This window comes from Galeopterus variegatus, unplaced genomic scaffold, assembly GCF_000696425.1.
Source record: "Galeopterus variegatus unplaced genomic scaffold, G_variegatus-3.0.2 Scaffold1888, whole genome shotgun sequence".
In the NCBI taxonomy this organism is placed as follows: domain Eukaryota; kingdom Metazoa; phylum Chordata; class Mammalia; order Dermoptera; family Cynocephalidae; genus Galeopterus; species Galeopterus variegatus.
This window is the reverse complement of record NW_007727999.1, coordinates 10,878-22,047: the sequence shown is the minus strand read 5'-3', so window position 1 is coordinate 22,047 and position 11,170 is coordinate 10,878. Positions and strand designations below refer to the sequence as shown.

The window sequence follows — 11,170 nt, the reverse complement described above, 5'->3', positions numbered from 1 at the left end:
CTTTAAAAAGTCAGTGAGCTTTTGTGTTTTCTTTCCTCTGGCTTGATTCCTTGATTTTCCTAATATTACTGATACATATTTTTATATACTATATTTTATATGATGTTACTGTCTAAAATTAACTGGATCGGTTTATGCTCCTTCACTAAGGGAAGCTGGCACATGGCCAACTGGGCTGGGCATACTGAGTTTCAGTTTCCTTTCTCTGTGGCTCTGATGTTGCAAGGCTGTGGAAGCATTTTCTGCTTCCATTTGTGTGTGCTCGCTACTAGACAGAGCAGCTACCCTCAGCTCCAGCGCCTGTACCAGTTCTACAGACAGGTAAATGACTTGCTGCTTTTCACTTTTCCTAGCAACTTGCAAACAAGAGTCTCTCTTTCTCTCTCTTTTTTTTATTAAAAAAATATTTAAAATGAAAATCTAGCTAATGATTTTTCTTGCTGTCTGTTTACCTTGTGTTGGCTCATTTTTTGTGTTACATAGATTAAATAAGAGGCATAAATGCAAGCTTTGTGACAGTACATATTGTCTTTCAATATTTAATAGAAAATGTATTTGTTTTTTGACTAGATTGAGAAGTATGGCAGTGACAACTCGTTTGACATGGTTGCAAGAAAAGATCCTGCAAAATTATCTTGGAGGAAAGCAGTTTAGCCTTCTCTATAAGGCTAGTGTCCATAAATTCTCTGGTCAAAACTTGCTGCAGAAATGCTGTCATCAAGGACCTACTATAGCATTGATTTATAGTGAAGATAATGTTATTGGAGCATATGTGCAAGAGAGTTACCAGAAAGGAAAAAATGCTTCCATCATCCTTTTTGCTCTTAAAGAAACCGAGATTTCAGAGTGTAAAAAAGGACCTTATGTACTATTTTCATTATTTTATGACACTAATTCAGAATTACAGTGTGGTTACAATGGTGGAATCCAGATACATCTACCTAGAAAAGAGATTTATATGGACTCAGATATAGTGAATGACCTTGGGCTACCTCAAAAACCGATTTCCTTTCAGGAATGTGAAGTTTTTCGATGTGAAGGTAGGTTTAATTAGATAATCCTATACAGAGCTTTCCTCTGCATGTTTGGTGGGTTCGAGCTGACCCATCTTTTTAAGGAAAAATGACCTTTTCACTTGTCCTTATTTCTGGATGGCCCACACTGAAACATGGCCACAAATTGCTTGCTAAGATACAACCACAGTCAAATACATATGTATTTGTATTAAGAACACTTAACATAAGATCTGTCCTCTTAACAACTTTTTAAGTATACCCTACAGAATTGTTAACTATAGGCACTATGCTGTACTGTAGATATCTAGGACTTAATCATCTTGCATAACTATAATTTTACACCCTTTGACCAACATCTCTCCCTTCCCCCCTCCCCACAGTCCCTGGCAACCAACATTATAACTCTTTGTTTTTATGAATGTGACTATTTTATATTCCTCTTATAAGTGGGATCATGTAGTATTTGTTCTTCTATGTCTCATTATTTCACTTAGCATAATATCTTCCAGGTTCATACAAATTACAGAATTACCTTCTTTTTTAAGACCGAATAATACCCCATTGTATGTATATATCCCATTTTTTAAATCCATTCACTCACTGATGGACATTTAGGTTGTGTCTATGCTGCAGTTTTCACTATATCAAAAGACCATAATTAATTTACTTGTTTTTCTACCAAAGGACATTTAATTTTTCCTATTGTAAACAATGTTCCTGTAATATCTTCATGCATGTAACTTTGTGCACAAAAATACTTCTTTCTGGTGACTTTCTGGAAGTGCTGTTTAAGGATTATGTGCATTTACATTTGAATAGATACCTTACAAAATCTTCAGTTGTCTATACTTTCCCCAACAGTCTCAACAGTGTTTTGAAAGTTTATTTTCCTGTATCTTTGCCAATCTTTGATATTATCAAACTTTAGAATATTTGCCAATTTGATGGTCAAAAAATGGCTTCTTATTTCTGTTTTTGCTTATCCCTGATTATTAACACGTGTATGTGCATTGGCCATTTACATTTCTTCTATGAAATTCTTGTTTATATCTACCCATTTTAAAGAAGGGCTCCTGGGAATATTTCCTGAGTATTTGTATGTTCCAAACTAATTGTATGTGGTCTTTATACGTGAATGATTATCAGAGTACAGAATTCTTGTATCACATTTTATATTGGGGGATATTGTAATGTTTCCACAGTATTGATATTGCTAAAACTTAAGACCAGGTTTATTTATTACATTTGTTGTTTCCCTTTGAGGGATGTGCACTTTCTTCCTAGCTGCCTTAAATATTTAAAAAAAAAAATTGTTGAAGTCCAGTAAATTTTCCTGAATATGTCATGATGTTGGCCATCCTACGTAAGTTAAATAAACTTTTTATTGAAATATAACATTAACAGAAAAGTACACAGTTAATAAGTGTATTAACTGACAAACTTTTACAAATAGAACACCCTCAGGTAACAACTACTCAGATGAAGAAATAGATTATGAGCATCATTTCAGAAGTCTCTTATGACTCTTTCTAGTTATTACCAACTAAAGTTAACTGCTATTCTGTTAACTTTAACAGAATATCAACACTAATTGATATTTTCTATTTTTGAATGTTATATATATGAAATAGTCTGCCCTCTTTCATTCAATATTATGTTTGTGAGACTGAGCTAATATAGGGGATTGGATTTAAACATCTGACACCCCCAAATCAGATATTTTACCTGGTATCAAACTATATTTCAAAGATAAAGGCAATTGAAAAGAATTCTCAGAGAAGGCAGAAAGAGTACGGGGATATTCTGTGTGGCTGTCCAGATCCTTCTGTTCCATAATGGACATGCACTTTCTGTACAAGAACAACAGGTAGGGCTTTTAAGTGAGGTTTATGGGCCATCTTGCATATTGGAGAGTAATTAGGTTATGGAACATTTATATACCAGCTTGAATGATATTTTCCCAGAAGGCATGCCTCCTAAATCCACAGAATCTGGATTTATTTATTTATTTACATGGCTAAGTTAGTAATTCTTAGCCATGGATATACTGTTAAGAGATGAGTACTCTTCCTTACAGGAAACAGTAGTCTATTTACCAGGACATAAAATTATCAGCATATTTGTAAGGAAATTAGACTGGGTCACTTGTCCTTCTTAAGAATGTACCCCAGTAAAGTAAGTGAATGTATTGCAGTCTGCTTTAATTCCAACCTCTGTAGTGATTAATCCATATTATTGTAGGTAGCAATCATATGTTCCTTTTCATTTTCAGACAGTATTCCATTGTGATGAATGCATCAGTTTTTTTTTTTCTTTTTTTAAATCCAATCGCTGTTGGTGGACATTTGGATTTTCCAGTTTTGGGCTATTACAAATAATAATAATAATACAAACAATACTGTTATAAACATTCTTATACATGTTTTTTGGTTCACCCATATAAATATTTTTTGAAGAATCTAAGAATGAAATTGCTAGGTTATAGGGTATGTGTATGTTCAGCTTCAGTGGATACTGATAAAATTTTCCAACATCATTGTACCAGTTTCTCTTACCACAAGTAGCGTATGAGTTTCCATCACTCCGAATCTTCTCCAACACTTTGTGTTATTAGTTTTATTTATTTATTTATTTTGGTGACTGGCTGGTAAGGGGATCTGAACCTGTGACCTTGGTGTTATAAGGCTGCACTCTAACCAACTGAACTAGCCAGCCAGCCCATCGCCTTAAAGATATTAGGCACTGTGATATGTGAGTGGTGGTATGACATTTAGTGAATTTGGCTTTCTTTGATTACACTGGATAGCAGTTTATTTTACATTTTAAACTAACCAATTACTATATTAATTTATCCCTTTTCATGTTCTAAAATTTATCTTTATATTTTTATTAATTATTTTAATATTTCTAAGATTTCTTTCTTTATTCTTTTGTTTCTATTTTCACTTTTCAAAACTCTTCCTCTTTCTTGTCATTAATGGAATGTGCTTTTATCACAAAGTTGACATGAAATGTCTATATATTTTTTCTATATCTTTATAATTGTGGTTTTTAATTTCCTTTTGGATATTAAAGTTAAGAGAGTGCTTTTAAAAATCCTACAAGGTTAATTTTCTGTTTGTTTATACTTGTAATTTTCTAGTTTTATTATATCGTAGTCATTAAATGAAGTCTTCATGATTTCTACTTTTGGTAATTTAATGAGATTTATTTTGTTACTATACACATGGCCATATTTATAAATGATTTATATGATGTTCTTCTTTTGCAGTTTAGAGAATTGCCAGCATTGCTATTTCTGATCTTTTCAGTTTTAAATCCATCATAAAAGAGTGTCGCTTTCCAAGAACCAAAAAAATTCTGGGCCTTAGTCTCAGTGGTTGGGGTTAGTCCTTGGCCCAGCCCTGAACCATTCTCTGTGCTCTGACTGGCTAGGCATGAATCCTACCTTCTCTTCTGGAGCCAGGAATAAAATCAATTGAACTGCTGACACTACAGTTTTGCAGTGCCTACCTTGACTCTAGCTCTAGTGTCTTCAAATGAGATGATGTTAATGAGATTTGCCAGAATTTTCTCCACCTGCTTTTCACTATACTACACTGTTCTCATGGAAAGGCTATTTATGTATTTGTCTTTAGTGAATTCAGTGACATTCATTCAGTCAATCAGTCATTCAACAACTTCTAATTTACATTATTCTTTGATTACTTCCCTAGATTTATTGGACCAAAGAAGGATAGCAGAGGTCACTAAGTAAGTCAATGTTTTTAACATTCTCTTACTGTGTTCATTGTCTTTGACCTATTTTATGATAGATTCGATGAATAAAATTGGTAACATAATTCATCACAGAAAACTTGTGGATTATCAGGAACAAACTGTAACTATATGTATAATCATAAAACAATTTGATGAGAGTATTGTGAAAACAAAAAGAACACAGTATAGGGAAGAAATTTCTAAGGTCTGCATTTTGCTTAGAATTCTTGCAGTTCAAATTTCAACTACTTTAGAAAATTGCAGTGCAACGAGTTGTTGGCCTGTGAGGAATACCTACCATGAACTTCAAGAACATGTTAGAAATGATCTACTTTCCTAAACTTCAAAAGCAACATATTATATTGTGATTTTTGAAGCTTATTGTTGAATAATAATTCATGTTTAACATAGCTGTTATTTATTCCTATATTTTCGTGGTCTAGTAGCTTAAGGTTTTTAAAGTTTTATGTCTGATTGGCATTAGTTACAAGTGTTATTATTGCTTTTCCTTCTTTTAGAGTCGGATTTGAGGTAGGGTAGTCTCATGTCTATTTATACAAGAAGGCAAGTTGCCAATCCATAATAATAATACATATGAGAAAAAAGAATTCTAGGAAAATTTATGGTATGGTCTTGCATCCTAACCTCAGTCAACTGCTAAAAATCGTCATGTCTATACAGTCTCAAGATGACCTTATTATCTACCATAAGAACTTATAAACCATATGGAGACCTGGTTCAACAAATAAGAATTCTGCTTGTGGGTCCAAGTGGAGCTGGGAAGTCTAGCTTTATCAACTCAGTGAAGTCTATTTTCCGAGGCCATGTAACACATCAGGTTTTGGTGGGCTCTGATACAACTGGGATATCTAAGAAGGTAAGTAACATTTTAGGTCACCCAACATTTGATTCTTTTTTCAAATTAATTACATTTGGAAAGCCTTTTGCTGATCAACTTCATTACATGTACACTTCATCTCAACTTCCAATTTTAAAAAAATGCATAAAGTTTTTTTTTCTCCCCTCTGCAGTACAGGACATATTCCATTAAGGATGGGAAAGATGGCAGCTCCCTGCCATTTATTTTGTGTGACTGTCTGGGGCTGAGTGAGGAAGATGAAGGCCTGTGCATGGAAGACATATTCTACGTCATAAAAGGCCACATTCCTGACAGATACCAGGTAAGATTTGGCTAATCATGGAGGAATTATAATTGATTTTTAAAATTCTTATTTTTTGCCTACTATCTACAACATCAGACTCTAGTCTAGTTTACTGCATCAGAATTTATCTTCTTAAACTATATTTGTTCAGGGTCCTTTGTCCCTTTTGATTTTTTTTCCCACAAAGAATACAAACATTCAAAGGACTCTTCTGTCATAGCAATCATAACAGCTATGAATACTATTCTACCTTCAATTGCTTTTGGTTACGTGAAATAGGAATCTACCTACACCAACTTACCTACATGGATAATTTTTCTTATGTAGAAGGAAGTCTGAAGGCAGGCAGTCGGGGCTCAGTGTGGCAGCTCTCTGAGGTTATTAATTTCAGAGATCCTTTTGAGTTTCTGAGACCCTCAGAATCGGGTGCTGTGAACTGAATGTTTGTATGTCTCCAAAATTCATATGTTGAAGCCTTAATCCTCAATGGTATGGTATTTGGTATTTGGAAAGAGGCCTCTGAAAGGTAATTAGGTCATGAGATTAGTGCCCCTTTTAAGAAGAGACATGAGAGAAGTGATCTCTTCACCACGTGAGAATAGAAGATGGCTATCTGCAAACCAGGAAGAAGGCTCTCACCAGACACCAAATCTACTCACCCCTTGATCTTGGACTTCCCAACCTCTAGAACTGTGAGAAATAAATGTCTGTTGTTTAAGTCATCCAGTCCATTGTAATTTGTTATAGCAGCTCCACCTAAGACATGTGGATTTCATTTTTACACTTTCAAGATGTTCACACTGAGCTCTGTCAGTGTTCAGCCAAAAGGAAGGGGGAAATCCAAAGAATCACTTGTCTGTCTTTTAAAAATAGTTTCTAGTCCTTTTTACAAACATCTAAATCTTGAATTAACCATTACTTTACCTTGTTCCAAATGGATAGTCAATTGTGCCAACATCTTCCACTGAATGCCTTTTGTATTTTTTTCCTACCAAATATAGGGTCAGTTTCTGTACTCTCTAGTTAGTTCTGTAAACTTATTTATCTAATCCATTATATGATTTAAATTTCCATATTGTTTAGTTGTTTTAGCTACCATAGCAATCAATTATGTCTTGATAAGTCACTGGACAAGTCACATTCACTATGCATTTCTCATATTTGTTTTTCTTGACAATTCTCACATGTATACTTTCCTAAGTAAGCTGTTTATGTTATGTTTGATTGTTTGTGTTTGATTTATTGTTGTTTTGATTGAAATTATTTTAACATATCATATTGAAAGTTGATTTACAGCTTTAAACATACAGTGTGTTTATTCAAAAACACAGCATGTTTTATATTTCTATTCATGCAAGGTTCTTGCATTCTTTAGTATAAAGTTATCTTGTAGGTGCTGCTGAGTTTATTTTTAAATAATCTTTTGTTTTGCTTTAAATATTCTTTCTTTAAAAAAACTTTTTCTGTTATAGAGAATTTTAAACCTACGCAAAAGTAGACAACATAGTTTATGAATTCCATGTGTCAGCTTCAAAAATTTGTGACTCACAGCCAGTCTTTCATCTATATCTACTTCTCTTCTTTTCTCTTGTATTATTGTGAAGCAAATTCAAGAAATTATAATATTTCATTCATAATTGAAAATACATTTATATGCATATTAATATATACATAGGAACATGTGTATCTTTCCTCAAACATAGCCATAATGCCCTCATCATACCTGAAATTTACAATTTTCTTATCTTATCAAATATGTTCAGATTTCTAATTGCCTTTTAAGTACCAGTATTTTTAAATAGTTTATTTGAAAAATAGTACAAATAAGTCTATCTAGCCTCTTTTAACCTGTGCATTCTGTTTTTATCTCTTTTGTTTTTTTCTGCAGTTTGTTTTTGAAGAAATCTAGTTTGTTTTGCAGACTTCTTTATAGCCTGAATTCTGCTCTTGGCATTCCTCAGTGTAGTTTTACATGGTCCTCTGTTTTCTATTTATTCTGGAAATTGGTAGTTGAATCTAGAGGCATGTTTTGATTCTGACTGTACCTCATAGATGGTGGTATGTTTTTCCATGAGGCGGTGCACAATTATGTGCTCAATGCCTAGACCCATTTATTTATTAAGTTGTAAAAATAGTGATATTCTATTTATATCATTCCTTTATCATTTCGCATATAAAAGAGAAACTTCCCCTCATTCAATATTTGATTACCTAGTGGTACAGCTTACAATGGAAAAGCGGGATATATGCTTAATTTTTTCCTCCTTTTTACAAGCTTTTGAAATAATAAGTTGTTTCCTTAGTATTTGCCAGTTGTGAACAGTTATTATTTAATTATCATTATGATCTCAATATGAATTGAACATATTTTGTGAGTTTCAGTCCATTGTAGTTTTTCTCATACAGATGCCAAATGTACCTTCTCGGACCAGTGGGAGCCTCTGCAATTTGAATCCTGAGTCCTTTTGACATGAACCTAAAAGTCTTTCCTTGATTTCTGGTATGCCTAGATATCTCAGCCACATCTTGTGTATTGCGTATTTCCTGCCCCAGATTTTAAATCACTTATTTCTCCTGTAAGTCCTGGTCGTGGGCATCAAAACTGTCCATTACTACTTAATTGGTTATAGTTTCTTGCCCTTTTCAGTAGAGAGAGTTAAGAAATATACGTTTTTATGATAAAATACATTATAACAGAAACTTCTCCTTAAAACTCAGGACTAGAGACTTTTTACTTAATCTCTTCTATCTTACGTCTGTATCTGCTTTCTCTCAAACTGAGAATTCCCATTCTCGAGGGCACCAGAAATGACAGAATATCATGTCACAACTCATTTGCTTTATCTCACATAATATTCACAATAGTTTTAGAATAAAAACTCTATCAGTATCATGGACAATCTAATCACAATGATATTTAGTATCATTTAATATAATCACAATAAAAACTGGAAATGCATTTAGTATCCTCGTAGGGGATACAAAGTATTGATTTTTAAAGTTAATAAGAAATAGTTCCTCTGTGTAGTTATGACCCCAAATGGATGCAAATTTTCCTTGTTTAATTTAATTTAGGGATTGATTTAATTTTTTTTATGTTTGTCAGTTATATGGCTTTAAAGTCAAATCTACAAAAGAAGGTATATTCAAAGAACTACCTCTCTTCTCTGCCTCCTCGAATAAATTCCTCCCCTCATCTTTTAAGTAACCATATGAACTTTATAGTTTGCTTGCTTTTTCATATATAAGAAAACACGTATAGGTTTATGGATTCCCCTTTCTTAGAGAAGGGTAGAATACTATATTTTATAGATATATCAAACTTTTGCTGCTACAAATAGTCCTGCAGTTAATAGCCTTGTACATACGTGATTTTGTATTTTTTCCAGTATGTCTGTGAGACAGGTTCCCAGCAGAGGAATTGCTGGTTCAAGATAAAGTCTTCTTGCTTTGAACCACTTTCCTTTTTCGTGCTCTGTCTGATGGCACCAGCTTTCTTTCTGAATCCTCCAACTTTTGCCCACATTTCTTCTTTGACCTAGAACACTTTCTGCCTTCCCCTTATCCCCTTTATCAGAATCTCTCTCCCTATTTTTAGCTCTCAGATGACATGCCCCTTCCTCACAGAAGCCTTATCTGGCTAGGTGAAAGGATTGCTAATTACTTGCACAATGACTGTCTTCTTTTCCAGCTTGTTGGTCTCATATTATCAGAGACCTGTCTGTTTTGTTCACTTGTACAGTGCCTGGTATATAGCATGTGCTCACAAAGATTTGTTGCACTAATATATCTCTTTATGTCTACCTTCCAGTTTAATTCCATGAAACCAATCTCATCAAGTCATCATAACTTTATCGATGCCCCACTGCTGAAGGATAGAATCCATTGCGTGGCATTTGTATTTGATGCCAACTCTGTTGAACACCTCTCTGGTGAGATGATAGCAAAGATCAAAAGTGTTCGAAGGGAGGCGATAAAGTGTGGTGAGTCTCATTCCACTTTGTTACTAAGGGTAATTGACTAGACTATAACATGGAATGGTTTTTGGACAGGAGGAGGAACTTCAGTTATTGCATATTTGAATCTTCCCAAGCCTACCGGCGTGGTTCAATCCAATTGAGCACTCACTAGCTGTAAGACCTTGTGCAAATGGCAAACTTTCTGTGCCTCAATTTCCTAATCAATAAAATCAGTATAATAAGAACGCTTGCCTCAGAGATTCTTTTTTTTACAAGGATTAAACAAATTAATGTATATATGAAGAGTAGTACAATCCTAACTACCTGCTAGGCCTATATCCTGGCATGCATTTACTGACCAAGAGTCATAGATTTCCCTTGGACCCTTAATGATTAGAAAGTGGAAAGGAACATTTCAGTAAGAAGGAGGAAAGTAAGATGTTTGGTAGGGAGAGGTAGCATAAAGGGTTTGGAGAAGGTAAATAGGATAAGGGAATTAGGGTACCCCACTCTAGCTTTTCTTGGGCGCATCCATTTTGAGTGGGAAAGAGCCCATTTATCAAACCTTGATTAAGTTAGAAGAAGAGAGTGATTGACTTATCTACTCACTGAAATTTAAAACCTTACAAAGGTGGTATGCAGGGAGGGGCTTGCTAACACTGTAAATAGGAGCAGTTTATTTGTGATGTGCTGACACATTCTGTCTCTTTGAGGCGTCTTCTTTGTCACCTTGTTTACTAGAGCCCTTAGTTTTTTCTCTAGTCTCCAAAAAACCACAACTGTTTGGACAGGCTATGAAATCATTCAGCAATATTGTAACATAAATTTCAGTTACCTCTTCCAAGAGGTGGTTTCATTTGAAATCTCATTGTTCACCACAGAAGGAAATGAAGGTGACTTCCCAAGTCATAGAAATTTCAGGTACTAATGAATTGTCCAGGGTGACTTTTTGGAGAGTTTTGGGAGTAGGAGAATTTCCAGAATCTAAAATTGATCTATAGATAGCCTATTGCATAATTGATAATTGATTAACTCAACGCTCATGCTGTCTGAAATGATAAAAATCATATGTGTCTGTTTGGCATAGGTGTGGTTCATGTGGCTTTGCTCACTCACGTGGATTGCATGGACCTGATTACGAAAGGTGACCTTATAGACATATACAGATGTGTGCCTGTGAAGTCCAAGGTAATGAATGATGCTTTTTTTTTTTTTTTTTTCTTTTTTCCGTGTCCGGCAACGGATCGCAACCCTCAGTGTTGCCCCCGTACCG

The 11,170-nt window shown here is 34.3% G+C and overlaps 1 protein-coding gene across 1 annotated transcript in view; it reads left to right on the top strand.

Annotated features, from left to right (window-relative positions):
* The first annotated feature begins 279 nt into the window (after nt 1-279).
* The window catches only part of IFI44 (interferon-induced protein 44), a 15,375-nt gene continuing 4,484 nt past the window's right edge, over nt 280-11,170 (top strand). Inside the window, exons 1-7 of the mRNA XM_008579445.1 lie at nt 280-321; nt 571-1,040; nt 4,733-4,769; nt 5,457-5,652; nt 5,807-5,956; nt 9,750-9,921; nt 10,985-11,085. Coding sequence (XP_008577667.1) covers nt 581-1,040; nt 4,733-4,769; nt 5,457-5,652; nt 5,807-5,956; nt 9,750-9,921; nt 10,985-11,085 — 1,116 coding nt within the window. The 5' untranslated portion in view covers nt 280-321; nt 571-580. The remainder of the gene's footprint in view (nt 322-570; nt 1,041-4,732; nt 4,770-5,456; nt 5,653-5,806; nt 5,957-9,749; nt 9,922-10,984; nt 11,086-11,170) is intronic.